The sequence below is a fragment of the Alosa sapidissima genome, chromosome 18 (assembly GCF_018492685.1).
Source record: "Alosa sapidissima isolate fAloSap1 chromosome 18, fAloSap1.pri, whole genome shotgun sequence".
Lineage (NCBI taxonomy): Eukaryota > Metazoa > Chordata > Actinopteri > Clupeiformes > Clupeidae > Alosa > Alosa sapidissima.
In genome coordinates this window covers 19184850-19212285 of record NC_055974.1, presented here as the reverse complement: position 1 = coordinate 19212285, position 27436 = coordinate 19184850, and the positions used below count along the sequence as shown (strand labels likewise).

The window sequence follows — 27436 nt, the reverse complement described above, 5'->3', positions numbered from 1 at the left end:
ACAAACCTATGCCATTGATGGAGATGATGGTAAATGACACATTTCCACTCAACGCAGCTCTAGTCAAGGTGCCTATAATCTGCAAGTCATTAGGAAATGTGCCGTTGGCGGTCACGGTAAGGTTTGTTGAATGAATAATCGAACCATTTCTGATAAAGGGAAAAAGCAGCGATAGCAAGATTAAATTATTTTCTCACAAGATAAACCAGGCAGTATTATACATGTTTCCCAGTACAAACATTTTTTTCACACATGATGCTGTTGGTTAATCACCTGAAGCTTGTTGGAGTGAGGCTTATGAAATCTTGGATATCTTCAAGGAAAAATGGCTCCAGCTAGATGGGCAATAAACAAGACACAAAAGGAAAACTTGAGTAAGGTGAAAGTTTTTTCCCAGACAGTCATCATTGATTCATTAAGTGTAGGCAGATATACCTCTCTTTTGATGAGTGAGGATCTATTACGGAAGGCATTGGAGAGGGAATTAGAAAGATCATCAGTAAATGTTTCATTGGTGCGGAATTGGGGAATGCTCATTAGGCGGGGGGCACCTAGAAAAAGTTGCAGACATAAACACACAGGCAGCCATTTGAGTAAATAGTTTTTGTCATATTCATTCTTGGTGACCCCCCCCCCCGGCAAAAAAAAAAAAAAAAATCACGCGTGGACAATATTTGTCCGTTTCCCGGTTTTAGCCCTGTGCATTGGTCAGCAAAAAAGTAGTCTACATAGCATAACAACATCCACATGCAATAATACAACAATGTCTACAATGACCTATTCATTTGGACAACTTGATACAGCCCTATACAGGCTATTACCTTGTTTTGTTCTAGTGTACCGTGACATCTGGCTTTAAACAGCTGTAATGCAGTCTAACGTTCTGACAAGCACACCAATTGCCTACCTTGTTCTTGCCCATCTATAATAACTCCTCTAGCTTTGCTGCCTCCATACTTTCTGTTTTCGTTGTTTAAACTTGTGATATCCTAGCCTAGAAATCTAGACGCACCCTAGCGGCGGCAAATTAATTTGCTCAGCCTGTACGTCTAGTATCAAACCATAGGGATTTCTATTGGCTGACGCCGTGGACTTCATCCAATCACAGCGTTCTATTTTGTTAGAGAGTCTTAAGGCGGGCTTAACAGGATAACGACAGTCCTGTGACGGTGAACAACAAGGAAGGTGGCTATGGCTAACGAAGAGCGGTTGTTTGAATCGGTGTTGGCGTCAACTTTGGAGGAGTTGGACTTGTGCTTTTCTTTGAAAGTTGAGCAACACAATGCACTTAAGTAATTCCTTTCGAAGAAGGATGTATTTGCCGTTTTGCCGACCGGATACGGATATGGTCGTAGCGCTGGCCTATTGCATGCCTAGGCAGTTTGAAAGACAATTCTCTGCCCGCCCCTTGGATTAAACGAGGTAAATGGTTCGATTCCAGACTATACATTTCAATGATATAGGATGGCCCGCCAGGCTAGTGATATCCATGATGAGTATTGAGTTAGTGAATTAGCTCAACATTGTGTGCTGATAACCATATATAGATAGCCAAGTAAAAGAAAACAACAAGTAGGCTAGCCTAGTTGCGTGCCTGCGTGCGTATTCGGTCTCTTGCTCAAACAAAATGTTTGCGTATTAATTTTGATTAACTTAGTGTGTTCACTAAGTTACGTAATAGAAAATTGTAAATAGCCCGATGGCATGGAGCTAATGGGATACTGTGCATAGTTGGGAAGGTATGGTGGGCCAATTTGGTGTGAATACACATTACACACACACACAAGGGAAATTTTCTCTCGTTGTTGAGTAGCCTGATGGTACGCACAGTGCGTACGGACGTACACCTGCAGGCGCGCCTGCGAAGCACCACTGTAAACATCTGGCAAGCATTAACATGTTCTTACTTGTAACCCTTATGGAGTCAGCTAGCACAGTCAGATTAAAGCCTGAATTAGGGCTGGTCATTGCAGTAACCAAGGTATTAACCACATCAGAACTTTGAGGAAGGGGTTCCGTTGAATCCTCGTTGAACACAAGTTCAATATCTGTCTCAACTTCGTCCATTCGGTTACGAGTAGACCGCCTGTAACCAAAAAATGTTCTCAGTCTCATGAAGTAAATTGCTTTTTCACTGCAATAATTTTGGGTAAGAGGGGCTTACCTGAATGCTATAACAATAGTCCGCACGAACAAAATACCATACTTTTCACTATAGATCACATCAAACTGTTAAAGAAGACAGAAACAAAGAAAATGTGAAAGTTTTAGGTTCATTATTATCACCTGGTCAACATTTTTGTTGTTGCCTTAAGTAATTTTGAATGAAATCACATTTGTTGATATTTTTCACAGAATGGAGAGCTAGCAGATCATAGGAGATGTTCGCTAAAGGTGACGCATTGTGTTAGAGATCCCTTAGAACTACTGATGGTATCATCAATTGTATTGGTTCTATTCTTTGTGTCTATAAGTTATACCATCTGTATCGTTTCAGTTAAAGGAAAATTCCGGTATTTAGCACTTTGAGTCCCTTTTCTGGTTTGTTTTGGATGAACACCGGACTGAAAACGCAGAAGGTAGAGTGCATGATAGCGCGATAGCACGAGTGATCTAGCGCGACAGATCATCGAAATTAGGTTACTTTAAAAAAAATTCCCGCTGGAGAATGTTATAGTGATGTAGCGCTCAGATATTCAGTTGAGTACAGTTTATATTGAGGTGCGACACGCAAAGGCCCGTGAACTATGTATGAATCCAAGGAACGTAGGCTATTGCAACCTAGCTGTTTGAGAGCGAGATCCTGCGTTTCCAGGGCAGGGTAACCAGTTGTTTTAGACCCATTGTTTCATGATCCGTGCGTTGCCTGGTAGAATTTATGACAAATCCTTGCACATGGACAGCGCATAGGTGTAACAGAAGGTAGAGTGCATGATACAGTTATGTTTTTGAAGCCTAAATCAAGGTAACCAGTTGTTTCAAAATACTCAGATGAACGGTGAATCATGGCCTACTGAGTAAAGACAGCGTTATGTTCTGGAAGTTATGTAGATGGTGATAGTTTAGTGGAGAGCGAGGCGGTCTCGTATGGTGATACTTTTGCTGATGAGGGTTCGAATCCAGCGCGACACAGATAATCGAAATTAGGTTACTTTAAAGCAACACCAAAGAACTTTTCCTCTGTAGCACGCACTATTTGTTTATCCAGCACCGGCTTTGGAAATAACGATGTCCACAGACAAGGTAGAATATGTTGCATGATTTTATGAAAGTAGGCTACGATGTATTGCGACATGCAAGTCAAATTTGTAGTTTCTTATGTCTCATTCCATCGAACTACAGATCCGCTACCCGATCTGGCAAACTTACACAGTGCGGTTATAGCCGATAGAGGGCCGCGAAGCGAATGCAGAAGTGCCGTTCACCCTGTTACGAGTTGATGAACCACTGAAACGATTTTGGAACCATTATTTTAAGGTACAAAAAACTCTTTGGTGTTGCTTTAAAAAAGCATTTTCCCCGCTGGAAATTGTTATAGTAATGTAGTGCTCAGGTATTCAGTTCAGTTTAGTGCAGTTTTTAATTGAGGTGCGACATGCAAAGGCCAGTAAAATGTTTATGAATATGTAGCGAATCTGTCGACGTGAGTAGCCGTCAGCTGCTGTTGATAGGTATACATGACATCTGGACAGGCTCGGGAACAGCTCGGAAAGTAGGCGGAAAAACCAGAAGGGGCACAACACCGGACCAATCGTCAAAATTTCGGTGTCCATCACTCTAGTTCATCTAAAACAAACCAGAAAAGGGACTCAAAGTGCTAAATACCGGAATTTTTCTTTTAAGATAAGTAGTATTTAGCAGATAATTTTATCCAAAGTGATGTGTTGGGATAAAAGCAGGATCGATGGCTTACCAGGCTGTGACACTGAACTCTGGTCCACCACACACCCACTTTGCATTATTGCTTAATTTTATACATTCTATAACTTTTACAGTAGCCGGGTACTGTCTCTACTTGTTAATCTACACTCTGCCCTTGTTGTTATGAGCCACCACCAGCTGTCAAATTCTTTGTATGCAACATCCTTCACCAATAAAGTTACTGTTTTATAGTGGAAGTACTTACTGCACGTTCAACCACTGTTGCTTGCTGCCGGAACTCTTGGCTCTGCGTGTCCTCAAGAGCTGCCGTGAATACTATAAGTATAACAGCCTGCAATTGAATAACAGGAGCCGGACGAGTTGTTGCTGTGGAAATTGTAGTGGTTGTGGTGGTTGCCCCAGTTGATGTTGATTGTGTTGTTCCAGATGTGGTTTCATTTTCAGATATTCCTGAACCCTCATTCCCTATTCCTGAACCCTCATCCACTACAGTTTCATTTTCAGACATTCCTGAACCCTCATCCACTACATTTTCCCGCCGAAATCGTTTTACTGGCCACTCTTTTGGGGTTTCATTCTCTTTCTTTGCTTGTGCCTCTTTGTGAGGCGGCAGCAATGCACTTGTAAGGTCAGAGTGTATATTTGGAGAAACCAACATGTATTCAGATTCTATGTCTTTGATATAAGCATCGTCCTTGGTGACAAAACTGGTAGGAGAGGCTATGTCTTTCAGGAGATCTGACTTCTCTTCAAATGCACCATCTTCAACATAATCTCTGTCCTTGTTGATAAAACTGGAATTAGAGTTATTGTCTTGCAGAAGGAGGTGGGGTAGGTCACTTTTGAATTCAATGTCTTCAGTCTGACTAGTGAAGCCTTTTGGAGGGAATGCAAGGATTACTTAGTAAAATGTATTGAAGTAATCTTAAAGTATACTGCCATATCTCCGTGTGTGTGTGTGTACAGGTGGGTCTCAACAAATAGAATATCATGCAAAAGTAATTTTTTCCCACCTTTCCCACCTATTTTCCCAGAATAAAGAGGTTATAATACAGAAATATCGGCCTTTTGAAAATAAATTAAGTTATCTGACTAATCTAAAGTAGTTCATGTGTACATTCAATACTTGGTCAGGCTGATTTTGCACAAATTACCGCATCTTTGTGGTGTGGTATGCAGGCAATCAGCCTGTGGCACTGCTGAGGTGTTATGGAAGCCCAGGTTGCTTTGTTAGCAGCCTTAGGGTCATTTGTATTGTTGGGTCTGGTGTCTCTCATTTGCCTCTTGACAATAAACTATAGATATCTCTATGGGGTTCAGGTAAGATGAGTTGTCAGGTCAATCAAGCACAGTAATACCATGGTAAGCAAACCAGTTACTAGCAGCTTTGGCACTGTGGGCAGGTCCTAATGGAAAAGGAAATCAGCATCTCCATAAAGCTTGTCTGCAGATGGAATCATGAAGCGCTCTAAAATCTCCTGGTATAAGGTTGCATTGACTCTGGACTTGACAAAACACAGTGGACCAACACCAGCAGATGACATGACAAATCCCCACTGGCTGTGGAAACATCAAACTGGACATCAAGCAACTTGGATTCTGTGCCTCTCCACTCTTCCTCCAGACTCTTGAGACCTTGATTGGACCCTGATATCCAAATGAAATGGTAAATTTATTTTATAAATGTGTGAAAAGAGGAGTTTGGACCACTGAACAACGGTGCAGTTCTGTCTCTCCTTAGCCAAGGAAAGACGCTCTAACCTTGTCTGATTCAGGAGTGGCTTGACACTAGGTCTGTAGCCCATTTCCTGGACACATCTGTGTGTGGTGGCTCTTGATGCAGACTCCAAACTCAGTGCACTCTTTGTGAAGTTCCCCCAAGTTCTTGAATTGGCTTTGCTTGACAATTCTCTCAAGGCTGTAGTCACACCTTTTCCTAACACACACTGTTCCCTTCCAGTCAACTTTCCATGAATATGCTTTGATACAGCACTGCCCTTTCAGCAATGACCTTCTGTGGCTTATCCTCTTTGTGGAGGGAGTCAGTGAGTGTCTTCTAGACAACTATCAAGTCAGCAGTCTTTCCCATGATTACGGTTGTGTTTCCTGAACCAGACTAAGAGATTAAAGGCTCAGGAAACTGACATGTCTGTATTATAACGTATTTATTCTAATATTTTGATGATTCATGAGATGAAGCCAAAAATGGCTTGAAATATTTCACTTTATATTGAATGAATCTAGAATAATGAAATATTCACTTTTTAAAAATAATTTAGGTAGGAAAAATTAACTTTTGCACAATATTCTAATTTTTTGAGACCCACCTGTATACAGTATGCATGCTTCATAGACAAAAGTATTGGGATAACTGCTTTACACCCGCAGGAACGCCAATGACATCCCATTCTAAATAAATATGTATGAACAGACCTTGTGCCGAGAAGATTTAGGCATACAGACAGACAGATTTAGAATGGGATGACATTGAAGTTCCTGTGGGTGTAATGGCAGGCATTCCAATACCTTTGTCTATATACAGTTAGGAACAAAACTATTCATGACTCAAATGCATAGCAAATATGATTTAATGTTGTTTCTTTCTTGACCAATATGTTTGTTTTGACTGAAAATTACACTGCCACATGCCAAAATGTTGTAAGACATTTCAACCAGGGGGGCCTGGTGACCTTCTCAAAGTAAAATGCAAACACTTGATATTCTGCAGGAAAAGATCAGATAGTGTACAGAGAAACCTACCCCAATAGGCGGCATTGGTAGACTGGGTAATCCCAACCCTATCTGCCGGTGATTTGATTTCGCCCTACAGCTCAGTCTGGAAACCTCCAAATTTTTCTATCCTACTTCCGTTACAAATATATGGAGACCAATCACAAACTGGCTTATCCACCTGGCGACCCGGATCGTTGGTCTGATTGGTTGAAGGACTATCGAATTGCAGTAGAAAACAGTTGAAAATACAGAGCAGACTCCCCAGACCAGCGGTTCCCAAACTTTTTTTCCCGCGGACCACCTGGTACATCCTGACTCGGCTCGCGTACCCCCACCATCCGAAAAGTAGCACATTCTATTGACGCATTCCAGGCATCATGTTTAATTATCCACGCTATATGATAACAAATAGCAAAATCAAAATGTGCAACTTGTCTAAAAAACAGTGTGGAGAACAACATTAGACTGGTTAGATAGCACCTCACTGCAAACCATGCACTGTGGCTTTGGGCAGTCTGTCTTCCAATCCACGTGAAGCCGAGGCCTTATATGCCTCATCATAGTGAAGCCGAGGCCTTATATGCCTCATCATAGTGAAGCCCAGGCCTTATATGCCTCATCATAGTGAAGCCGAGGCCTATATGCCTCATCATAGTGAAGCCGAGGCCTATATGCCTCATCATAGTGAAGCCGAGGCCTTATATGCCTCATTCGTTTTTTTCGCTTTCGCTTTCGTTTTCTTCCCGCAGTCTTTTCTGTCTCGTCCTTTTTTTTTACCCCCCTGCGCTCCACCTCCATCATTCTGCCCCCCATCCCATCGTTACCTGTCTCCTGCTCTGTTTCTCTCGCTTCACTTCTTCGATCGCTTTAATTAGTCCTTTTGGACAGTGTCCCTGTTTTTAGACAGTTTTCCATGTTTGCCTAGCCTTCTACATAGCCTATTCCACAAAACTAACGCGCCAGATATTCTGGCTGCCCGCTGCATTGTGGGTAGCTTATTTTTTTAACGAAAACATAGTCTGCTATAGAGTTTACAAATGATTGCCTTTAATTTCACGTTTCCATATCATTATAACCCGATTAGAAATGGTTTATTATTTATGAACTAATTCGATTATTAATTAATTCATATTTGTTAGCACATTTCCGACATTGCCCTTTTCATCTCGCGTACCCCCTAGTGGCAGCTCGCGTACCACTGATTATTTAAAGATGGTATGAAGCCTCTTTTTTAATTTCCATGTTTATACCACATTGTCTTACAACCTTTAGCTATGTTGCAGTGTAATTTTTAGTCAGAACAAACATATTATTCAAGAGAAATTGTTCAAGGGAAATCTTTCTAGAGAGACAGAGAGAGAGATTTATCTAGATAGAGAGAGAGAGAATCTTTGTGTACAGTATGTTTCATTCTATTGAAAAATGTTTGTCTGGCCAAACTCACCCAGAATTACCACCATCACAATAGCCTTTTGCCACATTTTTCCCTTTGAAAAATCTAAAAAGAAAAGTGAGTCAAAACTGTGTAAATATTTTTTCAGTTGTCAGACATACATACACACAGATGACTAGGTGTTATACTTCATAGCTTTTTCATATACTTATGAAATATACTTCATATTGCATTGAGGTATCACTTAAAATGTTTTTGGAAAAGGATCCATGTACAGTAGGCTTTGTAACATAATGAGGAATATTAGTAGTTTTGTGAATTGGTTTACAGTTCCAACTCATGGGAATAGTCCCACAAAGCGTCTAAAGTTCACATAGCGTAGTGGCCAAGGAGCTGTGCTAGCATGCAGTAGCTGCTAGCTCTGAAAAGTTGTGGGTTCAATATAGCCTGACGTTGTCATACTCAAATTCTAGGCAGAAAATGAGTCATCTCTCCATTGAGATGTGATTATGGGGATTAGGGGGCATGTTTCAACCGATACAGGGGGTGAATCCTGTTGAAAATCTCTATAAAGCATAGTGTAGATAAACTATGAAGGAACTAAATTCTCAGGAAGGAAAAAATGACAACTACGCCAGAAAACAACATATTGTGAGAAAATTGTGAGTAAATTAATTCCGCCTCTATAAACCACTAACCGGAAGTGAAGTATCGTAAATGTGCTAATTACCAACCATTTTGTTCAAAAAATCTAAAACAACAATGTTTTTTAATACTTCAAAATAACATTTGATAAATGAACCTTACATTTTTCAGTAGCCATAGGTGTGTAGATTTGAGCAAAATCTAGTTTGGTTCTTACCAGGCCTTTTACTGCCTGAAATATGTGATTTTGTTTACCATGCCCAGAGTTTAGTGCTAGGCTGGTGGGTGCTTATTCCCAACCTTTCTCACGGAAAGTAAAGTAGGAGAGCGGCCGCAAAATGTAATTTTTGGTACATAGCTAATTTACATATACTTATGGTGTGGGTGCTTGCGTTTCTTTAGGAATCCACCGTCTTGGTTTGTATAGAAATTAACCCGTTTAATCCCAAATTTTTCCCAGACTTGAATATATCAAAATCATGTGTCTTGAGTAACCCTTTGAAGTAATCAATTACTATTTTTTCAAATTTTCCTGAAAAAGTGGGTGAAAAGGAGTGTTTTATGCTTGCATCGGACTATGTTGCTTTTATGCAACATAGTCCGATTTTAGGGATTTTCACACATTTCATTGTGCAATCATCTAATGTTCAATATATTCCAGTCAGAGATGATAAGGGGACATTGTCCCAGGTCTGTTCTTTACTTTTAATTTTGTATCACAATACAATACTTAACATTGCCTCTGCAATTCTCTATTATATCATAAGTGTGCTGATTTTTACATAGAAAAGGCATTATATCACACTATTATGACTATATTGTAAACAACACCACCCTACAATACAACAGCAACCACAAATGTTACAAAAAGTGATGTTGTTTGTTTGTTTGTTTATTATTGTATTATTTAATTAATTAATTAATTAATTAATTACACAAAAGATTGTCCTGCAAGTCTACTGCCATACTTCCAATGCCATTAACTGCCTTTCCATTGGACCAGCAATTGGTCTCCTTTGCTCAGTGGTATTATTGTTACGGTCACTAAATGAAGTGAACCTATGTTACCTGGTCCCTATACTCCAAAGGCCTTATATTCATAAGGTCCTATGTTCCCAGTGTCCTATGTATACTGGAAACTATGCTCATTAGGGTACCTATGTGCTTTATAAAGCTGGAGGACCCTGGAAACATACAATGCTTAACCTGGGGAACACAGGACACCTGTCCATGATCCCATCACATATAAACCTGAGGAGCATAGAAGCCTGCTCTGACCTCAGTTATTGGCCTAATCTAGTGTCAGAGGGGTGTGATGTCCACTATATTGCTAAATTTGATTAATTTTACCACTGGATTAAGGTTCTAAATGCATATACAACAGCATTACCATATGAGCCTGTCTGGCATCAAACACACAAGTGGAGAGGGGTGTTTTGGTGAGTGCTGTTAAACATATTTTCATCACAGCATGCAACTAAGTAACTTGCCATCTTCATAAGGCCCTATATTCCCAGTGTCCTATCCTGGAACCTATGCTCTTTCGGGTACCTATTATGTGCTTTATAAAGCTGGGGGACCCTGGAAACATACAATGCTTAACCTGGGGAACACAGGACACCTGTCCATGATCCCATCACATATAAACCTGAGGAGCATAGGAGCCTGCTCTGACCTCAGTTATTGGCCTAATCTTGTGTCAGAGGGGTGTGATGTCCACTATATTGCTAAATTTGATTAATTTTACCACTGAATTAAGTAAGGTTCTACATGCATAATAAGAAACATTCTGTAATTTGGACATACAATAGTGTGAGAGCAGATTCTTGAGACACTTGATCTTTATTTTTGATCGCATGAAGCTTTGCTTCTGGTTCATCTGACTGGTCCCTGTGGCAGAGGCCCTTTACTGTACATAAGTGGAGGGGTATTGTTGGGAAAAGGGGTGGGGAATACATTTTCTGGTAAGGTTGTTCATATCTACTGCAAGTCTCTGCATAAATTCAGCCAATATGCCTTCAACAGGCTGACTGGCAAGTTGATTATACCCCCCACCACCTTGTTTATATGTGACATTATGTAATATAATAGTCAATAAGATTTACTGTTTTTGAGGTGTGATTGTAAAATCTGGGCAGTCAGTTAGATCTGATATGTGCAGGAAGTGACTGAAAGTAAAATTAAAATAAAGAACAGCATAGAAAATCAGCTATTACAATAGCTATGTATAACAGTGTGGTATAATGGATTTTCTATGTAAAAATTGGCACACTTAGAATATAATAGAGAATTTCAGAGGCCATGTTGAGAAATGCCATGTGATACAAATTTAAAAGTAAAGAACAGACCTGGGACAATGTCCCCATATCATCTCTGAATGGAATTTAGTGGAAATTAGATGATTGTACAATGAAATGTGTGAAAATCCCTAAAATCGGACTTTGTTGTTTCCCAACGGTCACAATTGTGACCGTCATCATGTTCACTCATGCTATGAGAATGATGAACAAAGGCACTGACTGGCACTGGCACTGACTGCACATATTTAACTGAGACCCTTTCAGGTTTCTATTTTGGGTAAGGCTATTTGCACCCCTGGTACAATTAGCAGTGTATGCTATTCGTACCCTGGTGCAATAAGAAGTGAATTCTATAGTTTATAGGCCTGAACATCATATTCACGAAATTTCTGTTAGCTAACAAACTGACAGTTGTATGTGTTCACTGAACAAAGATTATGAAAATAAAACACAACTTTTCCATCTCAACTTTAATTTGAACAGATATTAGTGCTGAAACCGTTCAGAATTCTTCACTGTCTGCTGACGAAAAAACGAATGTCGGCCATGTTTTTTGGGCACGCGAGCAACATGTTTTTGTTGTTATGTAACAGGGTGTGAATAGCCCAGTTGTGTGGCCAAGGCTATTCGTACCAGGGGTACGAATAGACACTCCGTTCTATTTTTGGGAGAAATGTATTGATAATTCATCCAGTAACAGTTTTAAAGGCACAAGAGCAAGATTTTTTTGTTCTATTGGAATATTTCACAACAATTAGCAGCATGACAAATAACAACAATAATAATAAATATAACCGCAAGCAGTGATTTACGGGGTCCGAGCAAAACGAACATGAGGTAGCATAGTTTTTTAGTTTACATATGCTTTGATTGTTTGAGCCCAATTGTTCAAAAGAAAAGGGATCGGATTTCGGTTATCGGATTTCAGTTACCGGATTTCGGCTATCGGATTAGATCAAATCTTGAAAACGGGTTGTTCATAGGGAAACAAGGATCCTGAAATTGGATTAGATCACATAATCTATTCTTGGTTTTGATCTGGATAAAACCTTCACTTTGTGTTGTTCAAAACTTTTGAGTTGGATTGGAATAAATTTGATGCATAAAATTAGGATTACCCTGTGCTGTAACGTTATAGTGTGCTAACCTCCACAACCCAATAGTATTCTAACAATACCCTATTCTAGTGTGCTAACCTCCACAATCCAACAGTATTCTAACAGTAGTATTCTAGTGCGCTAATCTCCACAACTCAATAGAATTCTAACAATACTCTATTCTACAGGACTGTGCATTTGTCATGGATAAGATGAAGGGTCTGATAAAGGAAGGCAGTGTTTCCCACATAATGGAATTGTATTTGTGGTGGTAGGTGAAGGGGGGTGGGGGTGGGTTCTGTGTTGGGAGTCAATAAGATGAACAGCCTATAATTATGCAGTTATACTTGCCTTGTACGACAAGTCCTGACAAGTAGCTGTAACGTTATAGTGTTCTAACCTCCACAACCCAACAGTATTCTTAACAGTATTCTATTCTAGTATGCTAACCTCCACAACCCACCTTAAGGAACTGTAGGGGGCGATGTGGGTCGAGGTAGAGTGAGTGTGTGGCGAGCAGGCAGAGCCTCGGTCAGAAGGCTCAATGGTATGGAGTGATGACACGGAGATGGCAGGTTTCGGTGCAACACAAGTGAACTTTATTTGAGTTTCAATTCATCTGTTCTTTTGTTCTTTACTTGTATGTGTGCTGCATCAAAGAGGAAACAAACAGAAAATGGAGTGATCAGTGAAATGGGGTAAATCAGTACAGATCCCAAATCAAACAAACCAATTGACATTTGAACAATAAACTGAAATCATATGGCTATATAAGGTACAACTAAACAATACTTGACACCCCAAGTCAACCAACATCACCTAATCATCTCTCACATGGGACTCCAACACACCAAACCAACAAACAAAGACCTTAACTTTACACATGATGGCAGAGCTACTCTACAAACTGATAAACATCACAAAAGTCATAGTGAGGGTCATTAAAGTGATGACTTACGTTAACTCAAAGACGCACACAGAGCAGGACACACTGGAGTGCTGGGTTGAGATGAACAAAAGAGTGAACTGAGGGCGAGCAAACAATTTATCCTGGTCTGAGCCCCTGCTCCGGAGCTACAGGGTTTCCCAGCAGGTAAACTGGGTGTGGTTAGGTGGCAGAGCCAAACAATCCTGCAATTTCTCCACAGCACTTTCACCTCAAGCCCTCCTTACACTGACAGACTTTGGAAAGATTTGCAAAGATTTGGAAAAGATTTTTGAAAGACTACAGTCTCAGACCCTCTCACATCTAAAGACAAGTAGTAGAGTTTTAAGTCACAGACTATGATTTTGCAATGACTAGGGATCTTGCAGGGTCACTATTTACAAGACTGCAACACGATTCCTTTAAATTATTACCCATTGTGCAATAGATAAACAGGAACTGAAATGATAGCCTACTAAACTCAAAGTCGTATTTTCGTGTTTCTGCAGCATTGTTTCATGCGTGACATCCTTAACCGATATAGAGTTGTTCTGTCAAGTGGAAGAGCCGACTAAATATGTATAAGAAATGACAAATATTATAAGAATAACAAATAATTATAGGCTACAGCTGTGTCAGAGTCAATAAGATAAACAGCCTATAATTATACAGTTATACTTGCCTTGCACTACAAGTCCATATTGACAAGTAGCTGTACTGTTATAGTGTGCTAACCTCCAGAACCCAACAGCATTCGAACACTAATGCTTCAAGTGGGATTTGAACTCTCAACCTAACAAACACCAGCACTAGGCATTATCCCACTGAGCCACTGACAATCCTACATATTGGGTAGTCACATTCACATGGTGAAAATGTGTGTTGGCAAACACACAACATCAAGAAAATTCCTAGCATACATTTGAAAATAGAATTAAGGGCTTTATAAAAAAGAGTACATATCTGAAAATGTGCACTGTTAATGGTATCCACCTAATGATGGTTGTATGGTTGTTATCCAATTATTAATTACTCATATAGGAATATAGGTGATATAGGATAAATGGGCTGAGTGGTCGAACTTTATTGGCCTATATCTCTGAAATGGAACAACATATCCAAATTATTTTGATAACTTTTGTGATGCTTTGACTAAACATTGTCTGTGAGAATTTTGGTGAAGATTTGATAATTTTTGAAGCTTGTGAAACTTTTTATGATGTTTGGCTTTTCTCTGAAATTGTGGCAAAAGTAAACATTTTTAGAGCATAAGACCAGGGTGAAAAAGATGCACCTGAATGTAGAGATTAATATGATGAAAGAATTTTGAGTCTAGGTCAATCTGGTAAGGAGAAATAAGCGTTTTTGACAAGAGCGCCACCTTTGGGTGCAGTACCCCAAATTTTGGGTTATGGGTAGTGGGGGGGTACTGGTAACAATACTTGAAAATGTCAAGTTTCTAGGACTTACGGTTTATAGGCATATAGGTGATCTAGGAAAAAAGGCCTAAGTGGTCTAACTTTATTGGCCTATATCTCTGAAATGGAACAAAATATTACATTACATTACATTTGGCTGACACATTTTTAGCCAAAGCGACTAACAACATGGTAAACAGTTTAAGTTTTAGAGCAATTCTCAACAATTTTAGGACAATTTAAAAACATTAGAGTACAGTAAGAATAAGTGCATCAGGGAGTGCTGTTTTTAACAGTTACTTGTCAGTTTAAGACGGCTGGTGAGTGCTAGGATCAGTAAGACTTGTTGTAAGTGTTGCTATGAGAGGAGATGTTCTCTAAAGAGCTGGGTCTTCAGGAGTTTTTTGAAAATGGAGAAGGATGTCCCTGCCCTTGTAGGAACTGGCAGTGTGTTCCAGCAACGAGGAACAACAGATGAGAAAAGTTTGGATTGGCTTGAGCGTACCGGTGGTAGAGCTAGACGTCGTTCGTCTGAGGAATATATTTTGAAAATATCAAAATTCTGTGCGATAACTTTTGTGAGGCTTGGTCTAAACATTGTCTGTGAGAATTTTGGTGAAGATTCGATTATTTTTGAAGAGTGTGAAACTTTTAATAATGTTTGGCTTTTCCATGAAATTGTGTCAAAAGTAAACATTTGTAGACCATAAGACCAGGGCCAAAAAGATGCATCTGAGTTTAGAGATTAATATTATGAAAGAATTTTGAGTCTAGGTCAATCTGGTAAGGAGAAATAAGCATAATTATTTTTTTTCTCCAATAGCGCCACCTTTGGGTGCAGTACCCCAAATTTTGGGTTATGGGTAGAGGGGGGTACTGCAGCTACGCTGCTCGGACCCCTAATAACTCCACGTGGGTATCAAACCTGCTTCCTAAATGAAACCTGCATGATATCCGTTTATTTTCGGTCTTGCGCCACGAACCAGTTAAGAAGTCGTAGTGAAATTTACTTGACTCAGTCTATACAATTAGAAGAAGTCAGCTGATGATTGTAGCAATTTTAACACGGCTTCGTCTGAAAAAGTTTGAGAAACACTGATCTAGACCCACAATGACAGCAGAGCTCATGTTCCAAATTCAAAGGTTTACCTTAGCCTAAGAATCATGGATTTGATCAACTGGTCTCTCAACGCAATTCATCTTCTCGACGAGAAGCTTGGGTTAGGGAAAACCTGACTGTCCTGCCGGAACGTTCACAGCTGGCTACACGATGGACGCGTGGTGGCAGGTTGTGTGTCTGGTGGCTCTTTCCATGGAGGACATTGAAGATACTGTATCTACCTATTCGGAACCATGATTACAGGTCTTTTGCTGATTGGATTAGGCATGGCCTGGTTTACTGAGGAATTCAGAAAACATTGACAGCTGTCCAAAGCCCCATAAGGCTGCCCGTCATGATTGAAGCAGTGGGCAGAGCTGTTAGGACTATGAACCGCAATATGGATAACATCAGGAAGATGAACCGCAATATGGATAAGATCATGGAGACGCTCACAGCTTTGCAAAGGCAAATGGATCGATTCGGAGACCAGAATGGACAAAGAGAGTAGTCGTGTAAATTGAAATGCGACTACTCGCCCCAAGACCAAACAATCCCAATCTTATCTGCTTTCGGCCCCCTCAACCAGCGCTGGCCTCGGCCAAGGCCGCTGCTGGAACAACAACTCCCCCAGAAGAACACTGCAGTGAGATGCTCTTGCGTTCCTTCCCCCACTTCCCTCAGACACCTGCTGATTGTTGACTCTGTCTGGGACCTGATCAAGGTTGTCTCCATGGCAACGTGCTGTGTTATCGCTATGACAATCCTGCGGGCTGAGGCACCAAGATTGTGATGCCAGGCGAAGCGACTCTCCAGGCCTACACATACACGAACTCCTACATGCATACATACATACGTACATATATACAGATATGCAATCACCCTCCCACTTCCCCCACTACTACTCCTACTCCCCACAGGAGCATAGTCTGAGGGTTGCCTTTTTTCTCCTCCCCTCTCCTCATGTTATGCTGTATTTTTCCTCAATCCTCTGTGTTCCTGTCCTGTCTACCCCCTTGTCATATTGTATGTATGTTTGTGTATATGTATGGACAGGTTGATGGCTAATTTCGCTGGTACTTAAGTGACAATAAAGGCTACTACTACTACAACCCCTACCAATGTTGGAATAGCAGGTGGCCGCTGCACATTCCACATGTGTGCACTGAGCTTGGTAAAACTGCTTTTAGTTTCTGTGCTCCCTCATCTTGGAATACCCTGCAACTCAGTCTTAACACGATTTGATTGGCCTGATAGAAGTTTAATTTTTCGAGCTCACAAGCCAACGGAGAGTTGCTAGACTAGCCCTGGCAGCACATTTAATTTGCTGCCGCTAGGGTGCGTCTAGATTTCTAGGCTACAAGGTTCATGGACCCGGGACCACATCCTGTGGACGCACAATAAATGTACTGACTTTGACCACTAGGGGCGCTATAATTTATCATTATTAACACTTTCTACTATTAACCTGGTAAGTGACCAAATCCTGAGGATGCACAAAAAATATGTTGGTACCTGTGTTGGTACCTGTGAGGGTGTACCTGTTATGTGTGTGTGTGTGTGTGTGTGTATGTGTGTATTGGGGGGGTGGGGGGGCGGGGGATATAGGCAGGTTCTAATTAACACCCGCCAACTCGCCAAATGCGGGTACAAATTAATTTTGGCGGGTGTTAATAAAAACTTACTAGCCAGTTTTAAGAAGTTGCCTGATCAGTGATCACCACCACCACACGCATCATACACTGTGTGTAGGGCACCAAGAGACAGAGGAAGGACCAACATTTAGCCAATAAATAGTAGCTGTACTGCAAACTGTTTATCACTCTTGTTAGAGAAAGTATACAATGTCATGCACCAACAGCATGTTACATAAAGATGATACTTTTTGGGTCCTAAAGATCCAACTTGAACGTAGGCCCTATGCTACTCCATTTAATTGACAATGCGTCTGAGCGCACACGAGAGGGAGAGAAAACGAGTGGCAGGTTCCAGCTGGCTTGTCATTGTTGATGATAATTGAAATCTCTTTTTTATTAAGTTAAGATTAAACTAAATGGTGGTTGGGTGTCGGGTGTTGCAGTGGTTGGGACAGCCTTAGGGGGCCAGAAGAGGAATGAAGCAGGGAGATGAGGATATGAGAGAGAAATACTATAGATAGATAAATAGATAGATAGTATCTCAGCAAGGCTTTGACGTATCAAAACCAATCTGGGTACATGGGGACAGGACCCAATAAGGAGGAGGCTCAATAAATTTGATGACTTTTGACCTATAGGTGGCGCTATAATTAGCAAAATTATGTTTTGGCCTGTAACGGATGATGTGTTTGGAATTAAAAACTTACTAGTGGTGTCTGTTAATACTGTGGGAGGTCCGACAGATGTGAATTTATTACGTCAACATAATTGATCCAACCGTCATATTGGATTTCATCAAAAACACTTAAAAGTTTTCACAGGTCGCAAAGAATTGTCCGATTTTCGGACAAAGCTGTCAAACAGGAAGTGGCCTCATAAATCAGCAATGCTTTAAAGGAGAATTCCGGTGTGATATTGACCTAAAGTGTATCGAAACATGATACCGAGTGTGAACGTATGTCTCATAGCCCATCTCGACTTGTCCCCTGCACTCCAAAATCTGGCGCTAGTTAGCCGATGCTACCAACAACTTTTTCAGTAGTGGTGCTTCGGCATTGGGCTAGCCATGCAAATAAATCACTGTTTTACACCCATTTACGAGGCTCAATGTATCTCCACACTTCATTGGTAGACTTCCTAGGGCCCTGACATTTAAAACGAGACATTGAGAACTTTGAAAAAGCACTGGTAGTTTACTTACAAGACGATTTATACAGACAGTATCTTCACGAAGTTTAACGTTTGCAGCCATCTTGAATTTAGTCACGATAAGTCGAGCAACGAGTAAGAATGAACAGGTATGATAAGGGATCAGATTCCAAAAATAATTCAGTGGAAATGCATGGATTCCAGTTTCTTCCAGTAGCAGCAACTGGAATCCATGCATTTCCACTGAATTATTTTTGGAATCTGATCCCTTATCATAGCTGTTCATTCTTACTCGTTGCTCGACTTATCGTGACTAAATTCAAGATGGCTGCAAACGCTAAACTTCGTGAAGATACTGTCTGTATAAATCGTCTTGTAAGTAAACTACCAGTGCTTTTTCAAAGTTCTCAATGTCTCGTTTTAAATGTCAGGGCCCTCGGAAGTCTACCAATGAAGTGTGGAGATACATTGAGCCTCGTAAATGGGTGTAAAACAGTGATTTATTTGCATGGCTAGCCCGATGCCGAAGCACCACTATTGAAAAAGATGTTGGTAGCATCGGCTAACTAGCGCCAGATTTTGGAGTGCAGGGGACAAGCCGAGATGGGCTATGAGACATACGTTCACACTCGGTATCATGTTTCGATACACTTTAGGTCAATATCACACCGGAATTCTCCTTTAACATATAGAAACCAATGTCGGTACATGGGGTCAATGGGGACCCAATAAGAAGGCTCAATAATGGACAATAATGGACTTGGGACCCAATCCTGAGGACACACAATAAAATTAGTGACCTTTGACCACTAGGGGGGCGCTAAAGTTACAGGAAATGAGCTCATATCTCTGCAATGCGTTCACGTATCGAAACCAAACTTGGTTCATGGACTCGGGATCACATCCTGAGGACGCACAATAAATGTATTGACCTTTGACCACTAGGGGCGCTATAATTAGAAACACTTTCTTTTATCGACACCAAACTGTGAACTCGTGACCACAACCTGAGGATGCAATATATGTGGTGACGTTTGACCACTAGGGGTGCCATAATAAGCAACACTTTCACCAATTGAAACCAAAGTTGGTATGAGGACATGGGACCACATCCCGAGGATACACAAAAAATATGTTGACTTGTGACCACTATGGGGGTGCTACAGTTAGGGAAATGAGCTCATATATCAGCAAGGCAAGGCTTTCATGTATCAATACCAAACTATGTAAGTGAATGGGGGGGGGGGTTATGTGTGTGTGTGTGGGGGGGGGGGGTATGTGTGATGGGGGTGGGTGGGGAAGGGGTGGTGTGTGGTGGAGGGGGTAATGGGGTGTGTGGGGGAGGGGGGTTATATGTGTAACGGGGGGTAATGGGGTGTGTGGGGGAGGGGCTCTGTGTGTGTGGGGGGGTATGGTGTGTGTGGGCAGGGTAATGATGGGGTAATGGGGTGTTTGGAGGAGAGGGTGTACCTGTGTGTGTGTGTATGTGTGTATGAGGGGGGGGGGGGGGGGGGGGGTTATTAGGGTGTGTGAAAGTGCCACATACAAAACATTAGGTATGAGGAAGAGTACTGTATGACAGATCAGCATGTTGATAGTTTGTGAATAGAAGATGTATCTGTGTATAACAACATTGAATTGCCATGACAACTCTTGCTCAACAGCTTGGCCCCCTCATTGCTGACTGCAGCTATATTTTCCATTGTATGTCTATGGAAGAATATCTTACAGGTGAATAAGCTAAAAATGTAACTCATAGATATTCCCACGAAACTTCCACAACTGATTATGTACTTTAAGTCAATATTGTTTTTGTACTGCAACTTTTCTGAAATGTTATGTACCACTATGTAAATGAGCCATTATCTAATGAAATATGCAATTATTTGCAAACATATTACGTACAGAATCCTTAACACTGGATGAAGTCAGGTTCGAACTTCTTCTTTGTCTTATTACAGTGGGTGTTTTGAATTTGGGTATTTTGAATAGATCAAAATAATGCCAATACAGTAGCCATTAAAGAAAATCTATTATTGCCATATTCACAACTCAAAACCAGAAATCTCCACTTCAATCGTACTTACAAACACTAAAGTTTCCAGACGTACTCCTATGCTGGAGGATTTTTTATAGAGGAGGTTGTTCATATACAGAGGTGTCAAGTAACGAAGTACAAATACTTCATTACCTTACTTAAGTTGAAATTTTGGATATCTACAGTACCCTCCAGAATTATTGGCACCTCAGCTAAAGTTGATTAAAAATGGGTATAACAAATAATCTGTTGGTGATTTATTGTAATCTCACAATGAAACAAAAATAGGAAAAATCCAACCTTTACTCTGAGAAAAAAGAAAATCTCATAAAGAAATAAATATTTTTAACAAAAACACGTTGCTCACAATTATTGGCACGGTGGCCCCCCTGGTTATAATACCTTCTTAAGCCTCCTTTTGCCAATAAAACAGCTTGTAATATTCACCTATGACACTCCATAAAGTTTGGAGAATACAAAGCAAGAGATTTAAGACTGTTCGTCTTTACGAACAGTTCGTCTAGATTGTCCAGATCGTCCAGATTCCTAGGTCCACACTTGTGCATCCTCCTTTTTGACTCACCCCACTATTTTTCTATGGAGTTTAGATCAGAGCACTGAGATGGCAATGGCTGAAGCTTGATTTTGTGTTCAGTAAACCATATTTGTTTCGACCTGGGGCTCGTTTCTAGAAAGCGTAGTTTGCTAACTTGCGTCGCAACCTTGGTAGTTCGCTCCATCGTTCTTGGATTTGGTGTTTCTAGAAAAGGGAGTTTGAACTCTCAATCGCAAACAAGGACGCAAAGTTTGATCGTTTGAACTACTGCCCCTGGGCAGTCGCACTTGTGTTGTTCCTTGGTAGTTCCAGTTGGTGTCCGGAGTGCCTAACCAAAAATCACAACCTCCTAACCAAACAATACGAAGTGGATGTTGATTAAGAGACTGACTCCCCTACTTGGCTCATTCTTGCTATTTATGTTAATTCGAGTATTGCCTTGCTTGCCTAGCTAGTATTATAATCTTCACAGACACTTAAAATCAGCACAGTGATAAATGGTGTAGTGGCTAAAGCAGGGGACTTGTTATCCCAGCGTTCGATTTTCTTATGATGTGAGATTGTCCTTTTGCTTCTCCCTACCTGCAGGTGAACTACAGTAGTGTGCCACGTAGAGTCAATTGTTTTTGACTGATGTCTTATTGGTCTCTCGATGTAGAGTAAATAAATATGTATGGTCAAAACCTATTGTTGTGTCTTGTAGGCCTACTCTTACTCAGAGGTGAAAAGAAAAGATTGGATGCGAAGTCAGGTCGAGCGCGCTGTGCACCGACGCGCTGCCGTTAAGCCAAGAGACAAGTGATAAAGTTTGCGATACCCAGACATTCGTCCAGGCTATATATTTTTTCCAACATAGATATTTAACACAAATAATGACTCATATTGGTCGGCTTAAGTTAACTGTTTTATATGCTTGCAATAGGTTTAGGTTTTTGCTGATGGCAATGACAATGCCAGCATTAATCACTCGGTTTAAATTAGAAAAATGTTGACATAGGCTGTGATAGAACATTTCTAGGGGGTGGGGTATTACACGTTGTCACTGTTTCCACCAATGATATGTATCACTGCATCATCCACAACGTTGTTGGAACTACGGTGTTCGAACGTCGGAGGTAGCGAATTGCGACACAGGTACGATGCTTTCTGGAAACAGGTGTAACAATGTTGTTGTTTGGTCGCATGTTGCGTCGTACCACGGTGGTTGAGCAACGTCGTTGCTAAATTTTCTAGAAACGACCCCCTGGACGATTGTTTTGGTTCATTGACCTGATGAATGATCCAATCATGACCAACTTTTAGTGTCTTGTCAGAGATTGACAGATTTCCTTTGAAAATGTTCAGGTTTTTCTTGTTGTTTAGGATACCATGCACCTTAATTAGATTCCCAAGGCCTTTGGGAATAAAAACAGCCCCACAATAGAACAGCGCCTCCACCATAATTCTCATTAGGTATGGGATTCTTTTCAGTATAGTCATTCTTCTATATATGCCAAACACACCTAATGTGTTTCTAGCCAAAGAGCGCAATTTTCATTTCATCTGACAATAAACCACACTTCCACACTTCAAAGTCACTGTACCATTTAGTAACTCCTGCCATTTACATTGGTAATTAAATGACTGGACAGGTTGTTATCTAGCATGTCCTCTAAATAATCTTTTGGCAATGAGGTCACTTTTGAAGATTTTTTGGGGGACTTGGTGACCCAAAGATGACACCTTTGTCTGTAACTCTCCAATAGTGGTTCTTATGGAATTTTTTGCCTATCTTACCATACTTTGCGTGGGGGTAAGATAACCTTGGGTCTTTGTCCAAGCATGTTTGTCACATTTCCAGTTGATTAGAACCATTTAATCATTGTTTTAACTGTAAATATGCATTTTCAACAAAGTACCTAGTTTGTATATATACATCTATATATCTATAGATCTATAGACATTCCCTGACTTACAAATCAGTCAACACACTTCTGATGTTGAAAAATGACTAGAGGATTTAGCCTCTGTGTCACTTTATTTTCATACCTTAGTGAAAAAGAAAGTCATGAACTACTTCTGAAAGTTCACAGACACTCTGATTAACTTAAATACGTTGAAATTAGATAGGAAAATGCTTCTGTTAGGTTTTGTGTATACGATTTTTCTAGGGGTGGCAATAATTGTGAGCAACGTGTTTTCGTTAAAAATATTTATTTCTTTATGAGATTTTCCTTTTTCTCAGAATCTTCCCTTCAAGGGTGGATTTTTCCTCATTGTTTTCAATGTGGGAGTACAATGAATCATCAAAAGATTATTTTTTATACCTGTTGTTAGTCAACTTTACGCAAGTTGCCAATAATTCTGGAGGGTACTGTATTTCTCAGTCACTCTCCAGAGGGCCCCCTGCATTGCCCACCTCCCCCTTACCGATAGCCCCCAATATGCAACTTTCCAGCTCCACTTGGTCTTGCACACCAGGGCAGGTAGCGAAGGAGCTTAGCAGGATTAAGGTGCAGAAAGCCATTGGCTCGGATGGCATTAGCCCCAGGCTCCTAAAGACATGTGCAGATCAACTGGTTATGATAGTGGGGCACATATTCAACATGAGCTTGGAACTGGGAAAAGTGCCGCGGCTCTGGAAGACATCTTGTGTTCCAGTGCCAAAAATCCCACATCCCAAAGAACTGAACCACTACAGACCAGTTGCACTGACATCTCACCTCATGAAGACCCTTGAGAGGCTGGGGGGGGGGGGGGTGTTATGCAGTTGGTAGCAGATTTTGACGTTTTTCTACAGCAAATGTATACCCTACGGCCTATATGTCATTTTGCATCGGATTTTTCAACACATTCTATAACTACACTCTATCCTCTTTCCAATGACACCCCACTTGTGAAATTCTATGGTGGAAAATGGCATATTTAGCCCCTCTGAAAATATAGTACGTATTTGTGAAATACAAATACATACAAAACAAAATAACACAACATGTATCAAAAGATCCAGCACAGAAAATAAAGAAAAAAACTACATAATCTGCCACCCTCTACACCCCCCCCCCCCATCTAAATTACCAAATTATTTAATAGAACACAAAAGGCAACATTTATCAAAACATTCGGCAATGGAGTCAACGGAAAAAAGATATACAGTCTTTTGAACGTCTGTGAACAATACCTGTTCATCTGCAACAGGCACATGCCTGTGTTATTGTGAATTTGCGGTCAACACTGCCCCCTTGTGGTAGAAAATTGCAATATTTAAGGTGGAATGGAAAATTAACTCCCCCGCGATCTGAAAGTGGTGCTAACTTCAGCCTCGTGGACAAATGAATCATTCTGGTTTTCTCCGAGTGCAACGATGATAGACAGACATCATTTGGACAAAATATAGAGCATATTAACCTCCGTTTCTCAGCCAACCGGGAGGAAGGGGCCACCGGAGGAAAGGGCCACGGGAGGAATTTTGAGTGCTTCAGTCAAAAGTTGCTTGACCCTCCCTTGCCTGCTAGAAATTGTTCAATGACCCTCCGACAGAATTGTTAAAAAAGACATGACCCTCCCCTGCCAATTGTCGCTGTCTTCCGCCCGCGCTGCTTTGCGCCACAGCCACACACTGTGATAACGTTCTTAAATCAATCTTTCCCGTGAGCTTGCATGCTACCAGTCCTTCCTTTTCAAATGTGTTGCGCCTGTTTGCTAGCCTGGTGAGCCAGACCCACATTAAAATGTAGGGTCTGGGCACTCACCGTTCGCAGTGCTCAGTCCGAGGGGCGGGATAATCAGTTGTCTTTCAAATTCCCTCTGCACGCAATAGGACGCAATAGGATATTTGTTCAGTGTTCAGTGTGGGGTATAAACAAGCTGAGAATTTAGCGGTGTCACGTCTGCCTGTCACAGACGTGGGGAGCTGAAGCTTGGGATACAGTTACTACAGTAACAGTATTTTATTTTACTTCTTATGGAATACATTTTTTTCACTTTTATAAAGGCTTTGTTTGAATGCTGTTGGAACAAATAGTAGTTGATTATAAAGGCAACTTTCTGTTGCAATATTCTGTGTGTTCTGGACTGCAGGTAACTTGTTAAGCCAGTGGTTCTCAAACTTTTTCTTTCATTCCCCACTTTGATCAAGGAGGCATTGACTGATGATAGTGGAGATAACGTGTTATCACGAGGCCTTTGCAAGTCAGCATCTCCGACGGTAGTCTACCCTATTAAAAATATAAGTTTTTGATGTCCCAAACGGAGAGCCATACTTTATTGTTTTAACGATCTCTATGCTACTCACCAAAATGTAGGCATGGGAACATGATGAAGTATCCAACTCTCGTGTGTTAAATTATTGTGATTACGAGCCAGTGGTTTTCAAACATTATGCGTGACTCGGACATCTATGCAACAGACTCATATCGTCCTCGCATTCGCAAAATGAGGACATACAGACTGCTCAGATAACAGGTGTACCTCCAGTTATGCACGGTTTTAGTCAAGTCATTTAAATGTGCTGGTGAAACAGTTGTGTACTCTGGGCACAGTTCTGGGCACAGTTCTTCTAGAGCTTCGTGCCAAGTAATGCGTTGAGTCGAGATGTTTGTGTGAATGAAACGAAGCGTATCGGCCATAGTGTGACATGCGTAAACCAATGGTGTAGAGATGACGCCACAGGGTTTTATTTAAGAGATCCTACGTTTGTATGTTGGCAATTTATATTCACAATACTTAGGCCTACTAAAATAAATAGTATTTTATTTGTATTGGTTGTTTAGAATAAAAAAAAAAATCGGTCGGTCTTAACGCAAGTTTACAACCGGCAAGTCGGTTGGACTAAAAGGGGAAACAAATAAATATTTGGGTCGGTTCTAAATTGACAGGGTCGGTCGGGTTACGGCAAACGAAAATACATTTTAAGGATGGCCTGGCAGTGTTTATTTTTTGCGCGTCTGCTGCAGAAGTCAGCCAAATATGAATGTAATTCTGCGGCATAAAGCAGATGTATTTGTTTATTGTACAGAAAAATAAAAATGACATGTCAAGCAGTCAATTGACTACATTGCAGTCAAGAAGTAGGGCAAATTAATTTACGAAACTTGACCGGCCCGGCTCTGACTTGTTCCGCCACTGCGTTGAGTCATGTCTCATGAAACAGTCATGAATGCTTTATGTGCAGTTTATGACAGCTGCTATGAATGTGTTATAAACTCACCCGTCAAGTAAAGTGTTACCGGATTATCTTATCTTATCTTATCTTATCTTACTACAATTACCTGGAGTAATTCTTTTTCAGATTACTTTTTACTTCTACTCCTTACATTTTCACGCAATTATCTGTACTTTCTACTTCATACATTTTAAATATAGCCTTGTTACTCCTAATTAATTTCGGCTTGTTTTCATTCCGGCTTGTCATTGGTCAAAAAAGAAAAGAAAACCTATCCTGATAAATGGTGCCATCCGGACAGAGTGAATTTGATTGTGGTTGGATGTGAAGTATAAACATACTGTATGCCATTCCGACACCCTATTGGTTTGTACATGTTCCATCACACCTGCACATGACACGAGTTTAAGTGGAGAATGCATAAGAGAGGACCTAGTAATCTGATAATCCAGAGATATTCTGTAAAGAGGAATGCTCAATAATCTCCAGCATGGAATTACAATTACAATGTCATGATCTGTTTAAGGAGAAGACTAAAAGCTGTTTTATTAAAGTGTTACAAGGATTAAATGCAGGGGTCCCAATAATTGTGTCTCGTTTTTTTTCTTCTCAAAACAAGTTAGCTTCTCTTCAATGTCAGATTTGTCATCTCAATGTTAGATTTATCATCCAGTGTTTCCATTATAAAACAATGATTTTACACTACTTTTTATTCATCAATAAATCTTTAAAGACATGTGACATAGTTTCTTTGGTTCCTCTATAGTCCCATTTTGGAGAATGGGCAGAATACAGATATAAAAGGTCATGTCATTTTATGGAATACCTTTTCACTGAAATGTGAATTCCTCTGCAACAAATTATGAATTAATAATAAATAAAACGTTAACAAAATCAAGCAACTGCCACAGGCCCTTACTCACCCAGTCTCTGTGCAGTTGGCAGTTGGGGCACTCAGAAGATGCTATTTCTCGTGATGTAATATCCTTAAGTGAAGTGAGAACAGTTGAGAAGTCTGAGAGGTCTGAGAAGTCTGATCACGATGCTTCATTTATATATCTCTCTAAGGTGACATGGGAATGTGGTAGATGACAGTGTAATTTTTGGGTTTGTCCTTACATGCAACGTCAGATCATCAACATCAGATAAATAACTCACAAAGGTGTTTCTCACATTCCTTAGCTACTGGACCACAGCCAGACACACACACACACACACATACACACACATATATACACACACACACACACACACACACACATGTAAATGCTTTTATTTGGATCCAAATTTGCAAAGTCTTTGACTTATTTGCACCTTTGTGACCTTGCTGGTAAAATTGTGTTGTACTGTACAGGCAACTGTTCAATGACAAATAAAAGTATATATATATATAAAAAAGATCCAAACATTTTGGGAAGAAG

The 27436-nt window shown here is 40.5% G+C and overlaps 1 protein-coding gene across 1 annotated transcript in view; it reads right to left on the bottom strand.

Annotated features, from left to right (window-relative positions):
• Positions 1–27050, bottom strand: part of LOC121690302 — a 32801-nt gene extending 5751 nt beyond the window's left edge. The window contains exons 1-8 of the mRNA XM_042070784.1: positions 26939–27050; positions 8060–8113; positions 4127–4758; positions 2165–2229; positions 1908–2086; positions 436–551; positions 274–335; positions 7–149 (exon numbers count right to left, since the gene is read on the bottom strand). Coding sequence (XP_041926718.1) covers positions 7–149; positions 274–335; positions 436–551; positions 1908–2086; positions 2165–2229; positions 4127–4758; positions 8060–8096 — 1234 coding nt within the window. The 5' untranslated portion in view covers positions 8097–8113; positions 26939–27050. The remainder of the gene's footprint in view (positions 1–6; positions 150–273; positions 336–435; positions 552–1907; positions 2087–2164; positions 2230–4126; positions 4759–8059; positions 8114–26938) is intronic.
• Positions 27051–27436: the final 386 nt, after the last annotated feature.